This window comes from Anolis sagrei, chromosome 1, assembly GCF_037176765.1.
Source record: "Anolis sagrei isolate rAnoSag1 chromosome 1, rAnoSag1.mat, whole genome shotgun sequence".
Lineage (NCBI taxonomy): Eukaryota > Metazoa > Chordata > Lepidosauria > Squamata > Dactyloidae > Anolis > Anolis sagrei.
Genome location: NC_090021.1, coordinates 344,237,343 through 344,265,076, shown reverse-complemented (window position 1 = coordinate 344,265,076; position 27,734 = coordinate 344,237,343). Strand labels below are relative to the sequence as shown.

The 27,734-nt window shown below is 43.4% G+C and overlaps 1 protein-coding gene across 1 annotated transcript; it reads right to left on the bottom strand.

Moving 5' to 3' along the window:
• Window positions 1–625: 625 nt before the first annotated feature.
• On the bottom strand, window positions 626–25,210 carry LOC132781729 (cytochrome P450 2C19-like). The gene is made up of 9 exons (XM_067463168.1): window positions 25,003–25,210; window positions 19,991–20,153; window positions 18,557–18,706; window positions 10,002–10,162; window positions 8,474–8,650; window positions 6,301–6,442; window positions 6,035–6,222; window positions 3,955–4,096; window positions 626–873 (listed from the first exon to the last, which is right to left on the bottom strand). Exons 1-9 carry the CDS (start codon window positions 25,183–25,185, stop codon window positions 692–694), a joined length of 1,488 nt encoding a protein of 495 aa, XP_067319269.1. The 5' UTR covers window positions 25,186–25,210; the 3' UTR covers window positions 626–691.
• Between the last annotated feature and the right edge of the window lie 2,524 nt (window positions 25,211–27,734).

The following is a 27,734-nucleotide window of genomic DNA, read 5'->3' as shown; positions in this document are numbered from 1 at the left end:
AGAAAAAGGAGGAGGAGGAGGAGGAGGAGAGGGAATGTGACCTCTCCATGAAGACAGGAAGCATAACACCTTATGCATACCTTATTCACACCCTGCTTTATATTCCCGTGGATGTAACACCAAGGGGTTTGGGGGAAGAAGAAGAAGAAGAAGAAGAAGAAGAAGAAGAAGAAGAAGAAGAAGAGGAGGAGGGAGGGAGGGAGGGAGGGAGGGAGGGAGGGAGGGAGAACAAAAAGAGGAAGACAAAGAAGAAAAAGGAAGAGGAGGAGGAGGGGAAATGTGACCTCTCCATGAAGATAGGAAGCATAACACCTTATGCATACCTTATTCATACCCTGCTTTATATCCCCATGGATGTAACACCAAGGGATTTTGAGGAAGAACAAGGAGGAGGAGGAGGAGGAAGAAGAAGAAGAAGAAGAAGAAGAAGAAGAAGAGGAGGAGGAAGGAAGAACAAGAAGAGGAAGACAAAGAAAAAGAAGAGGGAAGCAACCATTCCATTCAGGAATTAATCTAAACACCTTGAGTTACATGGATGTAGAGAACACAGAGGGAAGCAAGAGATGTCCTTCATTGCTCAACAAGTGTTGAGGCTCCTTTGCTCCCAACGCTGAATGGTCACATCTCTTAGAAGCAGAAGCTGGTTCTTCTGGCCCTCTCCACCCGTGAATGGAGACCTGGTGCGACCCCTTCACCGGGGCACGACACAGAGCCGATAGTGCTGGGGGACATTGCCAATGCTGCTCAGGTGGGGCTTGAGGTCGATGTCCTGGGGGTCAATGAGGGGCTTCAGCTTGAAGCTCTGGAGGATGGAGGTCAAGAACAAGAAGAGCTCCATGCGGGCCAGGCCTTCTCCTGCGCATATCCGCTTCCCTGCAAGGAGGACCAAAAGGGAAGGGATGAATAGAAAAGAGAAAGGAAGTGTCACACACCAAGGCTGGAAGCACACCTTTGAGCCCACAAACACTCCAAAGTTCTTTAGCAAATAAACAGCTTATTGGATAAATGCAAGCAGTATCGAAAAAGGTGAAAAAGACAAGTAAAAGATTATGTGAGAAAATCTAAAAACAATCCAACCCAGCAGGTAAGCAAATATAATCCATCAAAAAGAACAGAGTTAATACTTAATTCCACAACAAAATCCACAAATGCATAGTCCTTCAATCCCACAGAGAAAAATGTCCAGAGTCTCTTGAAAGCCAGGAAACAAGGTTGCACAGATCCAGAATCCACAGAAGAATTCCACAGGAAAACATTCACCCACAGCAACTTGAACATGAGTCTTGAGCAGAAAGTTCCATGAATCTTGACATGACATACATACAAGACTTGATCGGTAACCGACGTTGCGCTCACTGAAGGCAATGCTGTGAAATCCCTATATTTATTCAAAAGACCTACACGGAATGCATTCCAATTCCCTTGAGAACTCTCCTTCAAATTCCTCTTTTCCCTTATCCTGACAGACCTTCTGATTCCCCCTTGCAAGTGGCGATCTTGACAGATTTGACCCCTTCTATCAAAGGTTGATTCCTCCCGGTTGCTCGTTAACACATTCCTTTCACTGTCCTTATCTAGCAACCCAAGCTGGTTCCCATCAGACTGTCTGGAAACCATTCGATCTTGAGAACTAACAATCGCAGAATCTTCCAACTCCCTTTTCTCTGCAGTTTCTTCCGTGCCCTCTTCTTCACTCACAATCCCCTGAGAATCTACATTGAAATCCAACATGGAGATCTCTGAGGGAAATTGAACATAACCATAATCTTCGTCTTGAGGCACGGCAACAACCCCAGTCGGCTGAGCTCCTACAGGAAGTTGTGTCCTAGAATCATAGAATCCTAGGGTTGGAAAAGGTCCCAAGGGCTATCCAGTCCAACCCTCTTCTACCATGCGGGAAAATGCAATAAAAGCATTCCAACAGATGGCCATTAGGCATGTGCGATTGATACAAAAAATGTTTCAAAAGTCATAACAAAATTGGGGGTGATAGTGTCTTCTTTATAAAGTGTTTCTAAAGTATAATTGCATTTGTTTTTCGTTATAGTAATTGCACAAGTGAGGGAACTTCGGGGCTTCTTTCTCCCTCATTTGTACAGTATTGGGGTACAGCTTGCTACAATGGTAGACTACATTTACTACTGTTAGCTCATCGAGTTTCAGAACGTTTCACTCATCCACAATTTTTTAGGGAATTTTCAAAGTTTTCGAAAACAATATTTTTTTAAAAAACTTCAACAGGTATCTCATTATTATTATTATTATTATTATTATTATTATTATTATTATCATTATCATTATTATTATCATTATTATCTACCAGAAGTATCAGCAAGTCCTCCTCTTCCCACTGTTTTTAATTATGTGTTGTTTTATTGATAATGTTGTGTATTTTATTGTCTATGTTTTTAATAGCTTGTATTGTTGTTATTATTGCTTGTATTGTTGTATTTGGGCTCGGCCTCATGTAAGCCGCACCGAGTCCCTTGGGGAGATGGTGTTGTTGTTGTTCATTCGTTCAGTCGTCTCCGACTCTTTGTGACCTCATGGACCAGCCCACGCCAGAGCTCCCTGTCGGCCGTCACCACCCCCAGGGTCTCCTTCAAGGTCAGTCCAGTCACTTCAAGGATGCCATCCATCCATCTTGCCCTCAGTCGGCCCCTCTTCCTTTTGCCTTCCCCTTTCCCCAGCATCATTGTCTTCTCTAGACTTTCCTGTCTCCTCATGATGTGGCCAAAGGACTTCAACTTTGTCTCTAGTCTCCTTCCCTCCAATGGGGAGATGGTAGTGGGGTACAAATAAAGTGTTATTATTATTATTATCATTTGCTGATTCAACAATTTATTGGCACTCTGGCTGGCATCTGGGAAATGTAGTTCAGGGCAGGACCTTTTGCATTCTCTGCCATAGGGCTCCTCACCTTCTCAAACTACATTTCCCAGATTTTTGTGCTTTCTTTCCCAGCAAACTCTGCTTTCTCCCTGCTGCTTCCCTCTTCTCATGACAAGAGGCCATTAATTTAAAAAGGAAAGGCAGCCTTTTTGGCTTTGCTTTGCTTCTTTGAATGGAAAATGAAACTGTCTTTTGAAGGTTTACAAAATGCAAACAAAAAAGTATTGGGTAAGTTTTGATTCTTAAGTTTGGCACAGGCCACTCTCACGTGTCGGATGTTGCCTCGTAAGTACGACTTACGAGGACTAATGAGAAAATCTGATACGACTTACGAGGACTAATGAGAAAAATGAAAAACTCCAATGGCCATCCAAAATGCACAACTCTAATGGCCATCCAGCCTTTGCTTAAAAACCTCTCGAGAAGGAGATTCCAACACATTTCATAGAGAGTTGGAAGAGACTACATAGGCCATCCAGTCCAACCCCCTGCTTTGCAGAAAAAGCACAATCAAAGCACTCCCAACAGATGGTCATCCATCCTCTGTTTGAAATCCTCCAAGGAAGGAGCTTCCACCAGACTCCAAGGCAGAGAGTTCCACTGTTGAACAGCTCTCCTTACAGTCAGGAAGTCCTCCCAAATAATATTCAGGTGGAATCTCCTTCTCTGTCATTTGGACCCATGTCTCTATTCAGTCCTAGCATCCAGGGCAGCTGAAAACAAGCCTGCTCCCTCCTCCTTATGGCATCCTTTCACATATTTATACATGGGTATTTTGGTACCATACCACTGAGAGGTTGCCAAAGGTACCACCTTTTCGTCCTTTCTATTATACCTCTCTCCAGATTTTCCTACTTTTAATAAAACAACTGCAAACAGGCAATACTAGGTATTTTTGTGCCATCCCTCTGCTGAGTAAATAGAAGTGCTCAGTGCAATGGAATCCTGGCAGTTGGCATTTTACAAGGTCTTTAGCTTTAGCTTAGATGGAGATGGCATTGCCTGACCTTACCCAAATAGATACCTCAAAAACTTATCTGAGACTTGCAGTGCCATCTTTACCTGCAGAAAAGGGCATGAAGTAGGCGCTCTTCCTGAAGGTCCCGTCCTTGTTCAGGAAATGGTGTGGGTCAAACTTTGTGGGGTTGGGAAACTCCTTGTCATCATGCAGCACTGAAGTCAAAAGAGGAAACACCGTGGTGCCCTGCAGAGAATAAAGGATCCAGGGAGATGATTGGTTCAGCATCAAAGACTTTTGTTGAGAATCAGCCTGTGTTTGTGTTTCAGGATCCTGATGTGGAAAATGATGAGGAAAATGATGGTGCCAAAGCTGAGGTACAAGATGGAGATGGTTTGGTGAATGATCTTCAGGCAGACAATGACAGAGAGGCCCCAGTGCAAAAGGGAGTTTCTCATGAGAATATCCCTGCTGGGCCTCGCAATGAAGGTTCACTCCCTCTCTCTGTGAGCTCTCAAGATTTGGGTTTGGAAAACCATCTGACACCTGGGAATTTTAATGAGCAGCCAGATAGGGAGCTGAAGAATAGGCGGATGGAGATTAGCCAGGATTGATAGCAAACTCAGTGTTTACGTTGCTCTGAAAGGCTGCGTCTGATAAGGGGTAAATGTGGGGAAAGTGAAATCAATTTCTGAGTTTTGGGATATAAGGTTTGCCTCAAGGAGAAACCTGTTAGATCAGGCATCATTTGGAAACCAAGTTCATGTGCCATGGAAATCCTGTTCAAGGGGTCTTGTTCCTGTGGAGCTTTTTAGCCTTTTGGATTGTCTTTGCATCCTGTTGATTCCTGTCTGGATTAATGCTGTCTTGGGTTGATTTTGTTTCTTGTGAGGACATTGCTTTGTGCAACTTCCTTTTATGGACTTAGTACCTTTTGAAACCTTCTTATTTTCTTACAAGCATTTATTTCTTCTGGCTATTTACTAAGCTTCAATAAAAGAAGATTTGTTTCTTCATACTTCGTGTGGTATGTTTTAAAGTCAGAGGGCTTCTTCCTGACCTGGAGTGCAACAACTTTACTCTGAGCAAACTCCTCACAATCCTTTAAATCAGGTGTTCTCAACCTGTGTGTCCTCAGGTGTTTTGGCCTACAACTCCCAGAAATTCCAGCCAGTTTACCAGCTCTTAGGGTTTCTGGGAGTTGAAGGTCAAAATATCTGGGGACCCACAGGTTGAGAACCACTGCTTTAAATCTATCCCCTATACAAGGCCATTAAGGACCCTGCTCATGGCACAAGGGCATTGAGGAACCCTACACATCCCACCACCATGGGTGATTCAATGGGGGGGGGGGGGGGTTGAGGTTTGTGGGTCCCTCCCAAAGTGCAAAAAAATGAAATGCACACCTAGGGACTCCTGGCTTGACAGCACTATGGGTGAAAGAGACCTCGGAGCTACTAAACCAAGCCAGGAATCAACAGTGTGATGCAGCTGCTAAAAATTCCAGCCGGTTTACCAGCTGTCTGGGAGTTGAAGGCCAAAACATCTGGGGACCCACAGGTTGAGAACCACTGGGCAATGATGGACCCTACTCAGGGCACAAGGGCATTGAGGAACCCTACACATCCCACCACCATGGGTGATTCAGTCAGCAGGGTGAGGTTTGTGGGTCCCTTCAAAAAAGAAAAAAATGAAATGTGCACCCAAGGACTCCTGGCTTGACAGCACTATGAGTGAAAGAGACCTAGGAGCTACTAGGTCAAGCAGCTGGACAGGAATCAACAGAGTGATGCAGCTCCTAAAAAGCCAATGTAATTCCAGACTGCATCAAGAGGAATCTAGTATCTAGACCAGTGGTTCTCAACCTGGGGTCCCCAGATGTTTTTGCCTTCAACTCCCAGAAATCCTAACAGCTGGTAAACTGACTGGGATTTCTGGGAGTTGTAGGCCAAAACACCTGGGGACCCACAGGTTGAGAACCACTGATCTAGACCTCACCTGGAATCATCCTCTTCTGGGAAAATCAGTTCAAGAAGGAGACAGGCAAACTGGAAGGTGTCTAGAGAAGGGTGGCCAAAGATAAGGAAGGATGAATCCTTCTGAAGGCCGTGTGGGTTTCGGTTGGGTTTTCCTGTTGAAGGGGGTTGGACTGCATGGTCCTGGGGGTAGAGAAAGGAGGCTTACCTTGGGGATGGTGTATCCTCTGAACAGTGTGTCTTTGTTCACTGAATGGGGAAGACTCAACGGAATGAGAGAGATGAACCTCTGGATCTCATGGATGACCGCGTCCGTGTAGGGCATCTGTCCGCGGTCAGCCATGCAAGGAGCTCGCGAGCGGCTAACCACCCGGTCAATCTCCTCTTGCACTTTTTCTGCCAGGAGAAGGATGAGATTCAATATCAGGAAACCAACATGCGCAAAATACCACAGGAATCCTGTAGGACCTTTACCTTCTATCTCTGGGTACTTCTGGAGGATGAGGAGCCCGTATCTGAGGGTGGTGCTGGTCGTTTCAGTCCCTGCTCCAAACAAGTTAATGGCAGACATTAGCAAATTCTCAATCGTGAACTCGGAAGCCTCGTTGTCCTTTTCCTGGAGAAATATGAATCAGAAGCCATGGAATCCATGGAGCTTCATTAAACCATGTGCAATAACAGTAAAATGCAACAAAGGCCAGAAATAAAGCTAGATAAGAAATGTCTCTCAAGGATGTTGCATCCCCAAATTGTTGCAGAATTGGAGGAAGAAAGGTGGGAGGCTTTTAAGGAAGACAATGTGGACCCCAAGAACGTTTTCCCTGGTTGTAGGCTCCTAAAACCATGGCAAAGCCATCTTACTTGAGTCCCACCAGGCCTTATTGAACATGCTTTGAGAAAGTTGAACGTGTGTTTACTTAGGTCTCTGCAGCTTCAGAGACATTTTGCTTCTTGATCGGTTTATTTCCTATTTTCAAACATGCCTCCCTTGTTTGTTTGTTTTTCTGTAAAAAATTTGGAACTCCAAGGGTTTGGAGGTTTAGAACTGCACATCTCCATACCTCTGGATTTCCAAAGCACTGAAGTACTATCCCTACAAGCACTCCCTTACAAATATCTCCATTTCATTTCAAATATACAGAATGGGGGACAATGCCTGGCTCGAGAGCAGGACGTGTGAAAAAGATCTTGGAGTCCTCATGGACAACAAGTTAAACATGAGCCAGGAATGTGATGTGGCGGCAAAAAAAAGCCAATGGGATTGTGGCCTGCATCAAGAGGAGCATAGTGTCTAGATCTAAGGAAGTCATGCTCCCCATGCTCTATTCCGCTTTGGTTAGACCACATCTGGAATATTGTGTCCAATTCTGGGCACCACAATTCAAGAGAGAGATTGACAAGCTGGAATGTGTCCAGAGGAGGGCGACTAAAATGATCAAAGGTCTGGAGAACAAGCCCTATGAGGAGCGGCTTAAGGAGCTGGGCATGTTTAGCCTGAAGAAGAGAAGGCTGAGAGGAGATATGATAGCCATGTATAAATATGTGAGAGGAAGCCACAGGGAGGAGGGGGGAGCAAGCTTGTTTTCTGCTTCCTTGGAGACTAGGACACAATGGAACAATGGCTTCAAACTACAAGAGAGGAGATTCCATCTGGAGATGAGGAAGAACTTCCTGACAGTGAGAGCCGTTAAGCAGTGGAACTCTCTGCCTCAGATTGTGGTGGAGGCTCCTTCTTTGGAAGCTTTTAAACAGGGCTGGATGGCCATCTGTCAGGGGTGATTTGAATGCAATATTCCTGCTTCTTGGCAGAATGGGGTTGGACTGGATGATGGCCCAGGAGGTCTCTTCCAACTCTTTGATTCTATGATTCTATCATCATCATCATCATCATCATCATCATCCAGGGAGCCTCCAATGTGTCTTACAATCCTCATGCAATAACATCCCAAATTGCTGAAGAAGAATGTTGGCAATTAAACCAAACTTTAATTAAAGAGTTTGGCACAAAAACTTCTGGAGGAGACAGCGCAAGATGGCAGGGGAGCAAGGGGATGCTTTCTAGACCAAGAGGGTCAGACCCATGTTCATAGAAGGCCACATCTGCCTTATGGTTGCCCTTGAAGGACCTTTGAATCCATGGATAAAGAATCCGTGCCCAACTATATTGTTTCTACAAAGTGTCTGGTGCTCTTTAGTTTTTACTCAGTTTGGGTATCCAGATGTTGTTGAACAAAAACTCCCATTCCTTTTCTTGATCCACCAACTGGACTGGGGATAATGGGCATGGCAACCCAACAGCACTTGTGGCTCTGAGGTTGGGGAAAGGGTAAAGGAGGACATTTTGAGGTCATGTCATATATCCACAAGCCTTGCATCTAAATGTAACTGCCACTCTCCTGACCAAATAGAGCCAATGCAACCTTCCAGACGTTCCTGCATCCTAACTCCCATCCTGCTCTTGTCATGATGCCTAATGATGAGGAACACAGAAGTCAGAATCCCTCACCTGGAGAAGGGCCACATAATAGGACACGGAGGACTAGATTTGACTTGCGGGCCTTGAGGGTTCAATTAGATGGAGACCATCCTCCTGGGCAACCCAGAGTCCTCCTGCCTTGAAGGGTCCATGAGGTGGTCTAAGTCTTACCTGGTCCATTTTGATATAGAAGCAGTCAATGAAGTCCCGAGGGGAGGCGGGGTCCAGGGTCTCCCTGTGGGCTTCCACTTCCTCCATGACAAATGCTCTGCCTTTGCCAAAGTTTTTCCACACTCTTTGATGAGGCCCAGGGATGAGGTCCATGAAGGAAGGGAAAAGGACGGCCAGCTGGAGGGAAGGCAGAAGGAAGGGGTTGAGATGGACATTGACTTCACCCCCCAAGGACAACCAGGTGTCCTTCTATAGGTCTAGGGCATGAGAACCAGAAGGGTGGAGACAAAGCCCTAGGGTGCATCTCCACTGCAGGATGAATGCAGCTTGGCACCACCATGGCTCAATGCTATGGGATCCTGGGAGTTCTAGTTTGGCCTTCTCTGCCTCACCAAATGACACCTCCTAGGATTGCATAGCACTGGGCCAGGGCAATTAAAGTGGTGTCATACTGCTTCAATTCTTCAGTAGAGATTCAAAAAAGCATTTTATTGAGCACATAGTATCCCAATCTGTGAATACATAATTAACAACCCAGGGAGTTGGATTGGCTGGCCCATGAGATCTCTTCCAACTCTCTCATTCTATGATTCTAAGAGCTGTGAGATGGATACTAGGCATTTTATTTATTTATTTCGGTTACTTCTACCCCGCCCTTCTCACCCCGAAGGGGACTCAGGGCGACTTACAAAGGCACAATTCGATGCCAGCATCACATAACAGTAGTAAACAAATAGCAGCAATTAACAATCAAGCAACAGTGTCTAGATCTAGGGAAGTAATGCTACTCCTCTATTCTGCTTTGGTTAGACCACATCTGGAATATTGTGTCCAGTTCTGGGCACCACAATTCAAGAGAGAGATTGACAAGCTGGAATGTGTCCAGAGGAGAGCGACTAAAATGATAAAAGGTCTGGAGAACAAGCCCTATGAAGAGCGGCTTAAGGAGCTGGGCATGTTTAGCCTGAAGAAGAGAAGGCTGAGAGGAGACATGATAGCCATGTATAAATATGTGAGAGGAAGCCACAGGGAGGAGGAGGAGGGAGCAAGCTTCCTTTCTGCTTCCCTGGAGACTAGGACGCAATGGAGCAAAGGCTTCAAACTACAAGAGAGGAGATTCCATCTGAACATGAGGAAGAACTTCCTGACTGTGAGAGCCGTTCAGCAGTGGAACTCTCTGCCCCGGAGGGAGTGTGGTGGAGGCTCCTTCTTTGGAAGCTTTTAAGCAGAGGCTGGATGGCCATCTGTCAGGGGTGATTTGAATGCAGTATTCCTGCTTCTTGGCAGAATGGGGTTGGACTGGATGATGGCCCAGGAGGTCTCTTCCAACTCTTTGATTCTATGATTCTATGATTCTATGAACAGTTCCTGCATTACAACAATAAAACCAATAAAACCAATACAAACCCAATTACTCATATGCATGTAGTCCAGGTCTTCAGTGGAGATGTACACCTGGAGATACCATAAAAAGCTAATTTCTGCACAGCACAGGGATGTATTTGCAACCAGAAGGCAAAGGACCTACCTGTCCCCAAGGGGAGTTGAGGATCTCAAAGTTTTCATGCATTAAGGCCATGATGGAGAGAAACTGCTTGTCATCATAGTCGTAGTGCTTTCCAAAGACAACGGAGCAGATGATGTTGGAAGTAGCGCAGTTGAGCAGGAAAGTGGGGTCGAAGGGCTGCTCTGGAAGGACAAGAGGCAACAAGGCTTGGTGCTCTGAGCATGGCCTGGCTGCACTCTCAGGCCTCACGTATTTATTTATTTACGGTATGTATATACCACCTTTCTCACCCCTGGGGGGACTCAAAGTGGTTTACACTAGGGCTGGGCAACCACGGAAAAATTTGTTTCTAAACTCGATTCGGGGGTTTTTGCATTTCAATTTTTAAATGAATTCCAAAATTTTCCTAAATTTTTTTTCGTTTTTTACGAAATTTCGTAAATTACGAATCAATTACGAATCGATTTCGAAACAATTACGAATCAATTCGTTAATGGCGGGCGCGATCGTGCAATACGCTAAAAAAACCTCCAAATGGGTCAGGAAGCTTCCCTCTCCCTCTGTTGTTGACTATTGGTATGATAATTATTATTTTTTCACTGAGAAAACAAACAGCAACCCTAAAACTTGCACTAGACATGCGGAAATAATAACGAAACTATTTCGAATCAATTACGAATTAATTTCGAAACAATTACGAAACAATTACGAAACGAATTGAAAAAATTCGTTTTGTTTTTTAGTTGCTCCTGAATGGTTCAATATCGCTTCGTTATAAAAAAATAACGAATTAATAACGAATTACGAAATTAACGAACGAAATCGCCCAGCCCTAATTTACACATGAATAATGGCAAAATTCAATGCCTTACGTTGGCCACCGATACGATGCCAATACAAACAATTACAATTAAACGTAAATCATCATTAAAACAATACATCAACAAGCATTAAAACAATAAAACAGTTTTGTCAGTCGAATCGCTGTTCCAACCAATGTCCCTCTAAAGTGCTACATACATAGAATCATTGAATCTGTTAGAAGTATTGTAAAAAATGTGCAAAACTATATTGTTCATTGTATGTATTTGGTTATATTTGTGTAAGTGAGTTTGTGCCTTTAATTGCTGAAATGCTTGTGGTTTGGGTTTGGTCAATTGGGTGCAGGTGGATCTCATTGCTGTTGTTATAATGTGTTGCATCTGCCTGCAGGTTTTGGGTCTTGGTCTTGGTCTTGGATTTGGTTGGAGGTTTTTGTTTAGGGTCTGATGTCTGATTTCTGAGTTTCCACTATGAAGCTATAATAAAGCAAGCTTCTGCTGAAGTATTGTTATTTTTTTATTTGATATTATGACTCTGCTGACAGGTTATGGGCCCAGAACGCTGCATAATCCATGTGTCTGAGGTGATATGTGGTGGAACATTAAGAAGTTTTTTGAAGGCATTTTTGGGTCTTCTGCTCCTGGCTGCTTTGGTGAGCAGCGAGGTTTAAAGTGATAGCTTGCTGCTGAACACTAAACCTTGGAAGATTTGCCTTCAGAGAAATCAAGAAGATTTATGGCTTGCTATGTTGGAGAATTTGCCTTCTACGTGCCTGAGCAGCAAGGGCCAACTATGTTGTTTTCCTGTCTTGCCTTGCACAAAAGGTTTTTTCAGCAAATGTTTCTGAAGCCAAAAGAAGAAGCAAACAGTTTGTGAGTCAGACCCTGTGTTTGAATTCCAGAGGATTACTGCAAAGTTTTGAAAGATATTGGACTGCTAGAAGCCAATTTTACTTGAAGAAGTGAATATAAATTGGCTGGGCTGAAACCCGGGTATACTGGGGGTCCTTTCTTTTTTGGTGCAGTAAGTATTTTGTTTCTGGAACTTTGGGACTTTAAAGTGAAATACCAAAATGGCTTTGCCGCCTCTTCAAGTTGGTTCACTCCCTTTTGATAAACTATCTGATAGTAACTGGCTCAGTTGGAGCATCAGATTTAAAGCTTATCTTGTTTCCCAGAATTTATGGGACATAATTGAGAATTTGCCAGCTCAACTAACTCCTGCGGATCAACAAAAAGATGAAAGAGCTTTGGCGCTTCTTCAGTTGTCTGTGTCAGATTCTTTGTTGGTTCACCTTCATAATATTCCTCATGCACAAACTGCGTGGAATCTGTTTAAAGATATGTTTCAAAGACAATCAAGTGGTTCAAAGATAATTCTTATGCGACAGCTGTTTAACCTCAAACATGAGGAGGGCACTCCAGTTCAAACTCATGTTACAAAAGTTGTGGCTCTTTTTTCGGAATTGAGAGCAAGAGACATTATTTTTCCCCCTGAGCAACAAGCGTTAATCTTGATGGGATCTCTATCTCGCCCTTTTTATGCGTTTATGGACTCTCTTCATGGAATTCCAGACAGGGATCTCACGATACCTTTTATTTCGGGGAAAATTATGGAATTTGAAGCTCAACGCAAATTGAGAAGTTTTGCTCCTATGCAGAAGAGTTCAAGTTCTGGGACTGCTTCTAATGACACTGCTTGTGTTGCTAAGCCAAAGTCACAAATTGTGTGCTTTAAATGTAAAAAGAAAGGGCATTATGCTAAGAATTGCAAACAGAATCCAGGACAATGGAGAAACAAGCAAGTGGAGAGACCTAGTTCTTCAAAGGACTTACAGCATGCTTTCCTGGTGACCTCTAAGAAGGATACAATGAACTCTTTCATTATTGACTCAGGCTGTTCTCAGCATTTGGTAAAAACTATAGAACTGTTGACAAATGTGAGAGACTCTGATATAAACTTTATTTCTTTGGCAGATGATAGAAAAGTTAAAGTATTTTCTTGTGGTGATCTTTATATTGACAGTCTGAAATGTACTCTTGAGAATGTGTACTATGTACCAGAAATTATGTATAATATTCTCAGTGTCAACAAACTTTTGGATGAAGGTTTTGAGGTGTCTTTAAAGAAAGAAAAGTCTATGCTAATTGATCTTCAAGGTAATGAAGTGCAACTGAGACAAGAAAAGGGATTTTTTGTTTTAAAGTCTGCTACAAATGTGTCTGCTTGCATTAAGCAGATACCTGATAATCCCAGGCCATTACACGACAAATGTATTCATGAATTTCACAGGAAAATGGGTCATTTGTCATGGCAGTATCTAAGACAGACAGCTGAGTTGTGTGAGATTCCTATTCAAGGATGTAAGAATTTTCTAGATTGTGAAATTTGTGCAGCAGAAAATCTTAAGAAAGCTCCTATAGCAAAATACAGTGCTAGAGTTTCAAAAAGGATCTTAGAGCTTGTCCATATTGATGTATCTGGTCCTCATCCTACTTCTGTAGGTGGGTCAAAATATTTTTTGATTTTGGTAGATGATTTTTCACGGTTGAAGTTCACCTTCTTTCTAAGAACTAAAGGTGAAGTTTTTCAAAAAATTTCTGCTTGGCTGAAGCTAATGCAAACACAGTTTCCTGAGTACCCAGTACAAGCTTTTCAGAGTGATCGTGGTGCTGAGTTTATGTCCAAACAAATGCAAAATTTGCTTGAAAAGTTTGGCATAGTTCACAGGTTAACAAATCCTTACTCACCCAGTGAAAATGGGGTTGCAGAAAGGTGGATAGGTGTTGTAAAGGTTGTGGCTAGAAAAATGTTAAGAGATGCTAGTTTATCTGATGGATTGTGGGCTGAAGCCGTGGCAAACGCCACCTTTGTGCTCAATCGTTCTTTTTGCAAAAGTGTCAATAGTATTCCTTATGTGTTGTTTTTTGGAAAAACTCCTGATTTGAGTTCAATCAGAGTTTTTGGAAGTGACTCATATGTCTTAATTCCTTCTCAACAAAGACATAAAAAGGATTCTATTTGGAAGAAATTGAAATATCTAGGCCCTGCTTCTGAGTCAAAAGGTTGGAGATTTTGGTGTGGTAATAAAAGGGTGTTAGTTTCTAAAAATGTGAAGTTCCAACAACACAGTGGTTGGGAAAGGATTCATTCAAATAAGGAAGTGTTTTCTGCCTTTCAATACTACTCAAATGCACACACCACTAACCACACAGCCAACTACACAGCAAGTTTCACAGCGACCTGCTACACAAGTGCAATCAGTTTCACAACAGACTGCACAGCAAAATATACAACCAAGCACATCTCAAGATACACAGTTTGGAACACAAGTGCAAGTGAAGCAAGAATCTGTTTCTAGTCAGTTACAAGGCAGTAGTCCTGTAATTAAAAGGACAGAACCTCAGAAGAGAAAAGCTGAAGCTGAATCTTCTAGTTCAGAAAGTACTAGCTCTAGTAATTCAGAAACTGATGAGACTGATGGAGGAGATAGTACTAGGACCATTCCTAGACGCAGTTCTAGGACAACTAAGGGTATTCCTCCAAAGAGATACCATTGTGAAGTTGTGAAAATACAAGAACATGACTGGTCCGAACCTCAAAGTTATAAAGAGATGTTGAAAAGAGATGAGACTGAGAGAAATCTTTGGTTAAAAGCAATGCAAAGTGAATTTGATTCTTTGAAAGATTTGCAAGTCATGGAGAAGTCTAAAACAGTTGACAATGTAAAGGTTCTAAGTTGTCGTTGGGTTTATAAACGTAAACAAACAAAGGATGGTGGTTTTTTGTACAAAGCCAGGTTAGTTGCTAGAGGTTTTGAACAGATATATGGAGAAAATTATAATGAGATATTTAGCCCCACAGTGTCTGGGGAAGCACTAAAAATAACCCTTGCAATTGCCAGTAATAGGAATTTAAAAGTCAAACATTTTGATGTGAATACTGCGTATCTTCATGCAGACTTGGAGGAGAAAGTTTATATATCTGCTATCCCAGGTTTTGAATCTGACCTTCCTGAAGGGACTTATCTTCTTAAGAAAAGTCTTTATGGTCTTAAACAAAGTGCACGTAATTGGAACCTACATTTAGACAAAGTGTTGACAAAGTTGAATTTTGTTGCCAATAGTTTTGATCCTTGTTTGTACTCAAAAGGAAGTGGAGACACACAAATGTTTATTGTAATTTATGTGGATGATGTGTTATGTATTGGATCTGAGGAAAAAATCCAGGAAGTATTTCAGAATTTGAGCAAAGTATTGAAAATCAAAAATCTTGGAGATGTTAATAGATATCTTGGCATAAATATTGCCAGAAATGAAAGTGGTTTTGAATTAAACCAAACTGACAAGATTTATGATCTTTTGAGAAGAACCAGAATGGAAAATGCAAACACTGTTAATACACCCATGGCTCTTCAGTTTTTACAACATGTAGATGGAGAAGTGTTTGATAACAATTTCATTTATCGTTCAGTTATTGGCTCTTTATTGTACATTGCAAACAACACAAGACCTGACATTTCTTTTTCTGTTGGTATCCTAAGTCAAAGGATTCAAAATCCCTCACATACAGACTGGGCTGGAGTAAAAAGAGTTCTGAGATATTTAAAACAAACTGCTGAAAAAGTTTTCAGAATTTGTCCAGATGACAAAAAATCTTTAGAAATACATTGCGATAGTTCTTTCGCAAATCTAAAGGAAAATAAATCTGTTACTGGATTTGTAATAAAATATGCAAATACACCAGTGTGCTGGAAGAGCAGAAAACAGAACATTGTGGCATTAAGTACTGGAGAAGCTGAATTCTCAGCGTTGTCTGATGCTTTGACATCAGCAGAATGGCTAGAATCTTTGATTAAAAGTCTGAACATTGATTTAGAATTGCCAATACAAGTTTATGTTGATTCTCAAACCTGCATCGCTTTGGGTAAAAATCAAAATATGAAAACGAAGTCTAGATACATTAATGTTAGATATTCAAATGTGCAACAATTTGTTAAGGACAAAAGAATTGTTCTCAATTATGTTCCTTCAGTTGAAAATGTTGCAGATATTTTGACGAAACCTCTTACTTGTGAAAAACATAACCAGTTTTGCGAAAAATTGAATTTATGAATGTATAAATATGAACTAATATAATTTTGTGGAGGAGTGTTAGAAGTATTGTAAAAAATGTGCAAAATTATATTGTTCATTGTATGTATTTGGTTATATTTGTGTAAGTGAGTTTGTGCCTTTAATTGCTGAAATGCTTGTGGTTTGGGTTTGGTCAATTGGGTGCAGGTGGATCTCATTGCTGTTGTTATAATGTGTTGCATCTGCCTGCAGGTTTTGGGTCTTGGTCTTGGTCTTGGATTTGGTTGGAGGTTTTTGTTTAGGGTCTGATGTCTGATTTCTGAGTTTCCACTATGAAGCTATAATAAAGCAAGCTTCTGCTGAAGTATTGTTATTTTTTTATTTGATATTATGACTCTGCTGACAGAATCATAGAATCCTAGAATCCTAGAGTTGGAAGAGACCTCATGGGCCATCCAGTCCAACCCCATTCTGCCAAGAAGCAGGAATATTGCATTCAAATCACCCCTGACAGATGGCCATCCAGACATCTACTTTCTGAAGGCCTGGTCCCAGAACCATGATTTTAAATTTTTTCTAAAAGGCAGGAGAGAGGGAGCAGATTTTACCTCATTTGGGAGCGTGTTCTATAGTTGGGGGGCCACCGCCAAGAAGGCCCTGTCTCTTGTCCCCGCCAGGCGCATTTGTGCTGTTGACGGGAGTGAGAGTAGGGCCTCCCTAGATGATCTTAAATTACAAGGTAGGGGTGGATGCGTTCAGGCAAGTAAGCTGGGCCAGAACCTTATAGAGTTTTATAGGTCAAAACCAGCACTATGAATTGGGCTCAGAGATGGACCGGCAGCCAGTAGAGCTGGCATAATGGGGGGGGGGGGGTGCTCCCTGTATGCCACCCCGGTTAGTAATCTGGCTGCCTCCCGTGGAACTAGCTGAAGTTTCCGAACTGTCTTCAAAGGCAGCCCCACGTAGAGTGAGTTGCAGTAATCTATTTGGGATGTAACCAGAGTGTGGACCACCGTGGCCAGAACAGACTTCCCAAGGTACGGGCACAACTGGCACACAAGTCTTAGTTGTGCAAAAGCTCCTCTGGCCACAGCCAAGACCTGGAGTTCCAGGCTCAACGATGTGTCCAGGATCACACCCAAGCTGCGAACCTGCGTCTTCAGGGGGAGTGTCACCCCATCCAACACAGGCTGTAACCTATGCCCTGTTCAGCCTTTCAACCGACCAGGAGGACCTCTGTCTTGTTTGGATTCAATTTCAATTTGTTAGCCCTCATCCAGTCTGACACAGCGACCAAACATCGGTTCAAGGTCTGAACAGCTCCTTAGTAACAGGTGGGAAGGAGGGACAGGTGCTCCCACAGAGGTTGGGGAAGCAAGAAGCCATCTTGTTCCCTTCTGCTTCAGGATAAGCCTTGTCTTAAAGGGCACTAGAAATCTGAGTAAGTGTTTAAAATCAGTTGCTTTGAGTGTTGCTTTGTTAGAGTTTAAGTTTGTTAGAGTTTAAGGGTTTAAAATTAGCTGCTTGAGAGTGTTGCTTTGTTTGAGAGGTGGGGCGAGCCTACATTCTGACTGTGAGAGCCGTTCAGCAGTGGAACTCTCTGCCCCGGAGTGTGGTGGAGGCTCCTTCTTTGGAAGCTTTTAAACAGAGGCTGGATGGCCATCTGTCAGGGGTGATTTGAATGCAACATTCCTGCTTCTTTGCAGGGGGTTGGACTTGATGGCCCATGAGGCCTCTTCCAACTCTTTGATTCTATGATTCTATGATTCTATGATTCTATGATTTGGACATCATCTGCGTACAGATAACACCTTACTCCGAAACTCTGGATGATCTCCCCCAGCAGCTTCATGTAGATGTTAAATAATACCTAGTCTCATATCAAAGGCATTACACTGTGTTAGTAGAAGATTAGCTGCCTTGGTGGCCAATCCCTCTTGGTGAGCAGGTTGTCTGCAGCAAATGAAGGCACCCCAACCCTTCTGTTGGTGGTTCCAGCATCTTCCTCAGTGAAAAAGACCCTGACTATCCCTGTCCCAAGACTATAGTTGAGGAGAGATAAGAGCTCCCTTGGGATAAATTAGACTCCCCTCTATGCAAGTAGGAACAGGAGATGATCAACCTCTGAAGGTCTTCTTGGGAAAGAACCAAGGGAAGCATAACAGAACAAGACTGACCCACCTCCCACCTTCTTCACTGTGAGTGGTGTGAGCAGGTTGCTTGGAGGAAGGGATTCAAATCTTGTCTGTAGAGTCAGTCCAATGTTCAAACTACTAGACCAGACTCAGTCTCTAGAAATGGAAACCCCTTCTCTTCTGGGTTTGGTGTAGGAATGCCAGACGTGGCTAGATGCCTCCAATTCTAAGAGAGGGGTCCTTGACACAAATGACCTAGAACTCTCAGAGAACATCATGCCATAGATCAGGCCTGCATTACATCTGGCCCACAAGATGGACTTCCCCTTTACTGGCTTGGCCTTTCCCCTGTAATAGATCAAGGTCTTGGTGAGAAGTTCTAGGAACTGGATAAGATCCTGTTGCTCACAAACTGTCCAAATCGTCCCAAGACTAAGATGTAAGCAAGTGTCTGAGTTTCAAGACTCTCTGTCTTTGGTGCAACACAAGAACATAAGTGGTTGGTGCTACAACAAAATGGTGGTGGTTGACCCAAGCTCCCCACCTTTTGTGCCCCGGAACTGCTCCAGGAGATACTGGGCTTCTTCTTGGATCCTCTCCTCAATGCTCTTCTTCCCCATCCCAAAGTTGCGGAGGGTGGTCAGGGCAAAGCGCCGGAGCTGCTTCCATCCTTCCCCATTGTTGAATATGATCCCTGCAAAGGGAAGAGAAGAACAGAAGAACATTTAACATACACATATTAGCAAGAAAAAAGTATCTTCTGACCTGGAGACTAGGACTCAATGGAGCAATGGGTTCAAAGGATAGGGACGAAGATTCCACCTGAAAATTAGGAAGAACTTCCTGACTGTGTGAAGACCTGTTCTGCCTCAGAGTGTGGTGGATGTCCAAAGAACTTCTAACTGTGCTAAGACACAAAAGAGACACGCACAAGAAGTAGAAAAAGGGAGAAATCACCAAAGAAGAATTCAAACAAATAGCCAACACCTGTAGGGAAAAGGTCCGCAAGGCTAAAGCACAAAACGAGCTCAGGCTTGCCAGGGACATTAAAAACAATAAAAGGAGCTTCTTTTCTTATGTCAGTAGAAAAAGGAAAAACAAGGAGGTGATAATTTAATTATTTGTAAGTGTGATTTTTATTGATTTTTATTTATGTATTTTATTTTATAAATTAATTATTTTTATTTATTTATTTATTTATTTAATGTATTTATTTTATTTTATTTTATTTTATAAATTAATTATTTTTTATTAATTTTTATTTATTTATTTATTTAATGTATTTTAATTTCACACTAAATTTATTTTAATTTGATTTTGGTTAGTTGTTGTTAGTTTTATCACCAACAGTCAACAACAAAGGGAGAGGGAAGCTCCAGAAGTTTCCCCTGTCCCGTTTGCAGGTTTTTCGCATATTACGCAATCGCGTCCGCAATTAACGAAGCGATTCGGATATTTACGAAATTTTGGAAATTTCGAAATTTTTAATTCGGAAATTTCGGAAATCCTTTCAGATTAGAAACGCGGGTGCCCCCTATATACGAAACGGGTTTAGAACTATTTTTTTTCTTGATCAACCAAGCCTATACACACACACACACACACACACACACACCACACACACATATATATATATAACTTTTGTATCCCGTTCTTCTCTACCTCCGTGGAGGGACTCAGAATGGCTAACAACAAAAATTCAATGCAGGACAATAAGTAATATTTTAAAACAACATACATAATACAATGAGTTAAAATACGTATAAATTAAAATACATATAAAACCATTCTGCAAGTGTACTGTAAACAGTGTAATGTAAACAGTAATTGACACCCATAAAGTGCCAATTAAATGGTGCCCGTGCCCCCTTTGCCACAGGTGAGTTTGGTCACTTTGGTTCATACAGAATGGAAACATGGCAACACCTCCTGGCCTCTACCCGGCCCCTCAAGCAAAGCAGCAAACACTGCAAAATACCTTTGCCCTGAAAGTATTTATCCATCGGTGGTATTCTCCCTCGGGCTGCAAACTCATCAGCCCGGTCGATCAGGGCTTCCTTCACCGCCTCGTAGCCATGGAGCACCACAACGGGCTTCACTCCAAAATACAGGGTGAAGATGGGGCCGTAGCTCTTCCTGAGCTGTAAAGAAAGAGATAAAGCAAAAAAGGCACGTAATAGAATCAGGGAGTCGGGAGAGACCCCAAGGGCCATCCAGCCCACCCCCAGATACAATCCAAGCCACCTTGCCTCTCATAAATTTCTGTTGAGGAGATAGAATCATAGAATCCATAGACTGGGAAGAGACCTACTGGGCCATCATCCAGTCCAACCCCATTCTGCCAAGAAGCAGGAATATTGCATTCAGATCACCCCTGACAGATGGCCATCCAGCCTCTGCTTAAAAGCTTCCAAAGAAGGAGCCTCCACCACACTCCCTCCGGGGCAGAGAGTTCCACTGCTGATCGGCTCTCGCAGTCAGGAAGTTCTTCCTCATGTTCAGATGGAACCTCCTCTCTTGTAGTTTGAAGCCATTGCTCCATTGCGTCCTAGTCTCCAGGGAAGCAGAAAGGAAGCTTGCTTCCTCCTCACTATGAGTTCCTCTCACATATTTATACATGGCTATTAGGCCTGGGTAACAACGCAAAAATTTGTTTCTAAAATCGATTTGTAATTGGGGTGTTCTTTTGTTTCTATATTTAAAATAATTACAAAATTTTCCCTTAAAAAAGTTCGGTATTTACGAAATTTCGTAAATATTTACAAAACATTTTGTAAAGATGGCGCCCTTTTTTTTCAATATTTTTTAAATATTTTTAATTTAATTATTAATTTAGTAGAATAGGGAGGAGAAATTATTATTAAGGAGGGAAGGCAGGCACTCACTCTGGCGGGCCCTCTCGCTCGCCGCTCGCCCTCTCGCTCACCGCTCTCCGCCTCGCTCGCCGCTCGCCCTCTCGCTCGCCGCTCACCCTCTCGCTCACCCTCTCGCTCGCCGCTCGCCCTCTTGCTCGCCCTCTCACTCGCCCTCTCGCTCGCCGCTCGCCCTCTTGCTCGCCCTCTCACTCGCCCTCTCGCTCGCTGCTCGCCCTCTCGCTCGCTGCTCGCCCTCTCGCTCGCCGCTCGCCCTCTCGCTCGCCGCTCGCCCTCTCCTCCTCCTCCTCCTCCTCCTCCTCTTTCAGGCTCTGCCTCTGACTGGCTAAGAGAGGAGAGAGAGGAGAGCTCCCAGCAAGCATCGCCAGGCGGCCATCTTACGTATTTCCGAAATGGACGGAAATACAAAGTTTTTGGCGCCTGCCGTTTCGATATTTAAAAACACTTCCAGGTTTAAAAATAAGTTTTGTAATCGTTTTGTAATTCAAAAATTAACGAATTTTTTAACGAATTACGAATTAACGAAACGAATTGCCCAGCCCTAATGGCTATCAGGTCTCTTCTAAGTCTTTTCTTCAGGATAAGCATGCCCAGCTCTTTAAGGCACACCTCAAAGGGCTTGTTCTCCAGACCCTTGATAATTTTAGTCACCCTCCTCTGGACACATTCCAGCTTGTCAATATCTCTTACCTACAAAGCCCTGAATGGCTTGAGACCCGCCTACCTGCGTGACCGCATCTCCATATATGAACCCACACGATCCCTTCGATCATCCAGAGAGGCCCTGCTCTCGATCCCACCAGCATCGCAGGTGCGATTGGTGGGGATGAGCGAGAGGGCCTTTTCGGTGGTGGCCCCTCGACTCTGGAACACACTCCCTAAAGACGTCAGACAGGCCCCAACTTTGGCAGTCTTCAGGAGGAGCTTGAAGACGTGGCTGTTCCAGTGTGCCTTCCCGGAACAATGATCCCATAAGACTTTGTCCCTCTAAAGCACTTTACATTTCTTTAGGTCTGCTCGTATGCCCTTCCACAAACACCAGTATTATTTATTTATTTATTTACTATTCTTGTATACCGCTGTATCTCAAGCCCGAGGGTGACTCACAGCGGTTTCCAAACAGCAAAGACAATAAAAACAGCAATAATTAATATACAATGACAGTTAAATTACACATTTCCATTAATAGCTAATAAACAATCATCAGTACACAATTATCACAAATCCCACCCCCGATCGCCTCATCATCCAAGCGTGATCCAAAATCGTCATCCATTGTTCCGTTCCTATGTTCCAAATTACCAAATTGCACTGATTTACTCAAACGCCTGCACAAACATCCAGGTCTTCAACTTTCTACGGAATGTCATGAGAGATGGTGCCAGCCTAACGTCTACAGGAAGGGCCTTCCACAGCCGAGGAGCCACCACCGAGAAGGCCCTATCTCTCGTCCCCGCCAACCGTGCTTGAGAGGCTGGCGGGATCGAGAGCAGGGCCTCCCCGGAAGATCTCAAAGTCCGGGTGGGTTCATAGGCCGAGATGCGGTCGGATAGGTATCTTGGGCCGGAACCGTTTAGGGCTTTATAGGCCAATACCAACACCTTGAATTGTTGGTATCACCTTTTCGTCTATGTCCCAACATTATTTCCAATTTTAACTGTACATTTGGCCTTCCCACTGTTTTAATTGTGTGTTGTCTTATTGATAATTCTGTATATTTTTATTGTCTATGTCTTTATTTTTAATTGCTTGTATTGTTGTTTATTGTCTGCATTGTTGTATTTGGGCTCGGCCTCATGTAAGCCACACCGAGTCCCTTGGGGAGATGGTAGCGGGGTACAAACAAAGTGTTATTATTATTATTAATTGTGGTGCCCAGAATTGGACACAATATTCCAGGTAAAGTGGTCTAACCAAGGCGGAATAGAGCATGGGGAGCATGACTTCCCTGGACCAAGACACTATGCTCCTATTGATGCAGGCCAAAATCCCATTGGCTTTTTTTGCAGCCACATCACATTCCTGGCTCATGTTCACCTTCCTGTCCACATTAGGAAGAACTTCCTGACTGTGAGAGCAGTGGAACTCTCTGCCCCGGAGTGTGGTGGAGGCTCCTTCTTTGGAAGCTTTTAAGCAGAGGCTGGATGGCCATCTGTCAGGGGTGATTTGAATGCAATATTCCTGCTTCTTGGCAGAATGGGGGTGGACTGGATGGCCCATGAGGTCTCTTCCAACTCTTTGATTCTAGGATTCTATGATTCTAAGTCCTGCTCTCGAGCCAGGCATCATCGTCCACCATTCTGTCTCTTTGCATTTCATTTTTCCTGCCAAAGTGGAGTCTCTTGCATTTAGGTTCTTGTGGGTTTTTTTAGCTATATAGCCATGTTCTAGAGGCATTTTCTTCTGACGTTTCACCTGCATCTATGGCAAGCATCCTCAGAGGTAGTGAGGTCTGTTGGAGTAAAGGTGTCATCCACATATCTGAACCACTATAAGGTTCAGATATGTGGATGATACCTTTACCATTTGGAGCCATGGAGAAGAAGAACTCAACAGGTTCCTGGACCATCTGAACAGCATCCACCCAAAAATCCAATTCACAATGGAAAAAGAAAATGAAGTAAGACTGCCTTTTCTAGATGTCCTAGTCATCCGCAAACCAGATCAACAATTGGGTCACACTCTCTACAGAAAACCCACACACACAGATAGATACCTACATAAAAACTCCAACCATCACCCAAGTCAAAAAAGAAGCACCATTAAAGCCTTGGCAGACAGTGCAAAAGGAATCTGGGAAGCCCACCTCCTCCAAGATGGACTGAACCCCCTCAACTGGGCTCTCCAGGCCAATGGAGACTCCACCTCAGACATCAGAAGAGCTGCAAGACAACCAAGAACAAGCCACGAGGGTCAAGACCAAGATCCACCCAGAGGGAAAGTGTTCCTGCCAGACATCAAGGGAACCATCGACTGCAGAGGGAAGCAGATGAGGAAACACAACATACAAACGATCTCCAGACCCACCAAGATAATCCAACAAATGCTCCGTTCAGCAAAGGACAAGAGGGATCCTCTCACCTCTGCAGGAGTCTACCGTGTACCATGCAGATGGGGACAAGAAGTCTCCAGAGGGACCACCCAACGCAGCAGCAGCATTGCCCAGACACGAATCAAGGAACATGAAAGGCACTGCAGACTCCTTCAACCAGAGAAGTCAGCCATAGCAGAGCACCTGAGGAACCAACCTGGACACAGCATAGTATTGGAGAACACAGAAATGCTGGACCACACCAACAACCACCATGTCAGGCTACATAGAGAAGCCATTGAAGTCCACAAGAAGCATGTGGACAATTTCAATAGAAAGGAGGAGACCATGAAAATGAACAAAATCTGGCTACCAGTATTAAAAAACTCTAACATTACAACAGCAAAACAGCAGAGAGGAAACATCTTAACACCTCTCAATAAAAGATTCCCCCAGGCTCAGCCAAGCCTTTCAATGCTAATGAAGGTGGTCATTTAAAACATTCAGACCTAGCTCCAGCATACAAGAGCTCTTTGCCCCACCCCAGTCATTCCACAGATATATAAACCCATTTTCCTAATTCCAACAGACCTCACTACCTCTGAGGATGCTTGCCATAGATGCAGGCGAAACGTCAGGAGAAAGTTCCTCTAGAACATGGCCATATAGCCCGAAAAAACCCACAAGAACCTAGTGATTCCAGCCATGAAAGCCTTCGACAATCTCTTGCATTTGTCCCTGTTGAACTCATTTTGTTAGTTTTGGCCCTTCATCTCTCTAATCTGTCAAGATCGTTTTGAATCCTACTCCTGTCCTCTGGAGTCTTGGCTCTCCCTCCCAATTTGGTGCCTTCTAACCCTTCATCTAAGTCATGAATGGAGATCCTGATCAGGACCGGGCCCAGGAGGGAACCCTGCGGATGGCACTCCGCTCGTCACTTCTTTCCAGGATGGAGGAAGCCTTGGGGAGAATCACCCTCTGGGTTTGTCCATTTAACCAATTCCAGATCCACCTCATCGTAGTTTTGCCTCACCCACATTGGACTAGTTTCCTTGCCAGAAGGTCATGAGGGGACCTTGCACTTGCCTTGCAAAGAGTCAGGTCCAAGTGGTTGGTCTTGAGCTGCAGAGCATTCCCAATGAGGGGCAATGGAGTTGGGCCAGGGGGCATTTTCCCCCTCTTGTTGGCCTGACTCTTCCAGATGGCAGAAAGGAGAAGGCAGGAGAGGCAGATGACCAGCAGAACCGTCGAAGTCCCCAAGGGCTCCATCCTGAAACCTGAAGAGAGCAGTCAGACAGTCCCCAGGCCCAAGGAAGAAGGGGACGGTGTGCTGTGCTGCTTGCAATTCAAAATCTGCAAAACCTGGCCTTTGGAGTTACCTGGAAAAACTGTGTTAATCATTAGGTCACCCAGTTCTTCTTTGGCCTGTGTTCTCTTTTGCATTGATTCCTAAGGCGTTATCTAAGGGTTGCAAACAAAGCCTGATTGCTCCCTTGCCAAGGTCCGGGGAGGGATGACCCTGCTATCTGGACATGGCAAGGCCATCCAGGGGGCCCCCAGCCCCCCAAGGCTCTTTCACTTAGGACAGATGGGCCTCTGCTCACGTGCATGGGATGCTATGCATATGTTCATACACATGGAAAAAGGTGCGCACAGAAACAGAGGGATACAGGCAGAGGAAATGCATGGGTGGGGGAACCAGTTCTGGAAATGTGGAAATGCCCTGGCTCTCTGTCTCTCCCCCACCCCCCTATCTATCTATTAGGGCTGGGCGGTTTCGTTTCGTTAATTCGTAATTCGTTAATAATTCGTTAATTTTTTCAATTACAAAACGATAACGAACCATTCTGGAGCAATTATTAAAAAAAACGAATTTTCAAAAACGTTTTGTAAATGCTTCGTATTTCGATATTGTATTCGTTTCGTTATTGTTTTGAGGTTGTTTCGTTATTATTTCCGCATGTCTGGGCCAGTTTTATGGTTTAATTAGTGAAAAGAAATTATAATATCACACCAACAGTCAACAACAGAGGGAGAGGGAAGCTTCAGAAGGTTTTGGAGGTTTTTTAGCGTATTTCGCGTTCGCGTCCGCCATTAACGAATCGATTCGTTATTGTTTCGGAAATCGATTCGTTAATTTTTACCATTTACGAAATTTCGTAAATATCGAACTTTTTAAAAGGAAAAATTTGTAATTATTTTAAATATCGAAACAAAAAAAAACCCCAAATACAAATCGATTTTAGAAACAAATTTTTCCGTTGTTACCCAGGCCTACTATCTATCTATCTATCTATCTATCTATCTATCTATCTATCTATCTATCTATCCATCCATCCATCCATCCATCCACTTGTCTCCTGCACTGTGCTTATAATATAATATAGTATAGTATAATATATTGTATATACATATAATATTGATAATGTTACTATGTAATACAATATATAACTACTACTAATAATAAAATGATATTACAATTATATATTTTATATTAAATGTAATATTACTAATAATATTACAGTATAATGTTATAGTACAATGTAATATATAATATTAATATTGGGCTATGATAATAATAATGTATTGTATTTACTTTTTACTTGTAAGCCGCTCTGAGTCCCCTTCGGGGTGAGAAGGGCGGCATATAAATGTCGTAATAAGTAAATGGCTCTTTTTTTCAGGACCTCGGAGGGCTGATAGCCAGGCCATCCAGAATAAGGGAGTCTATGGACATACTGGATTACCCAACACAAAGGATATCTCCCCCTCTGCAAGGAACCGAGGATTAGTCACTGACTCCCTGTTGCGCCACATCCTGATCTCTGAAACCAATCTCAACTTCATAAATGAAATCAATATTGCAGAACAGTAAAACAAAGGACCTGGCCTTTTGGGGCTAGACAAAGATGTTAATTCAAAGATCAGGACAATAAGCCTGACCAGGCTTGAGAGCCTAAAGCTATCACTTGGTTGCTTGGCGAACACTGGTCATTTGTAATCCGGTCACCTAGACATTTCTTCATTGTTTCCCTGTTGTCTACCTCCCTCCCACCTCATTGGCTGAGCGGCTAAAGCAGAGCCAGCACCCTGATTGGATCTTCTCCTGGCTTGCTGACATCACAACCAATCACAACGCAGCCGGCTGGGGGTTGGCACGGGAAAATTGAATGGAAACTTATATATCCTGTATTTACCGACCCAGCAGACATGTCGGCTTGTCTGACAGAGGAATGAAATAAAATCTTGGTGGCTTTCCTTCAACCTGGTGAGACTTTATTTTGTGAAATTTAGGGAAAAATCTTTCTTGGTGCTTGCTGTCTCACCAGGTGATCCAGATCCTCCTTTTGGGTCTGGCCAGTCTCTACTTAAGCACGGCCTCCCAAATTTACATTCGACATCATCAGTACCTTAAACGTCTTCCAGGCAGGACCCAGCACAGATCTCATGGTGTTGGGTCCAACCGAAAGCCTCTCTCATTGGACCCAGGAATCTTTAATGGGCGCCCTGTTCCGACTTTGCCTCGATGGCATGAACCCAACCATGGCTCTTTAATTGGTGCTAGTGTGCACCAGCGCCTGTCTCATGCACCCTGGCCATGGTCTGAGGTCTCTCTAGAGAAGTTAACCAAAATGAAACATAGATTTTTATGATGCTACAATGTATCTTTCTTCATGAAAGGGTCAAGCAAGACCTGAGAAGAATGGCACTGTTCATGTTGGAGTGAACGCTGGAGGACTTCCCTTATTTTGGGCAACATTCTTCTTTTTGCCCTTTCTCACTCGCTCTCTTCCCCCACCCTAATCCATTCTTTCTAC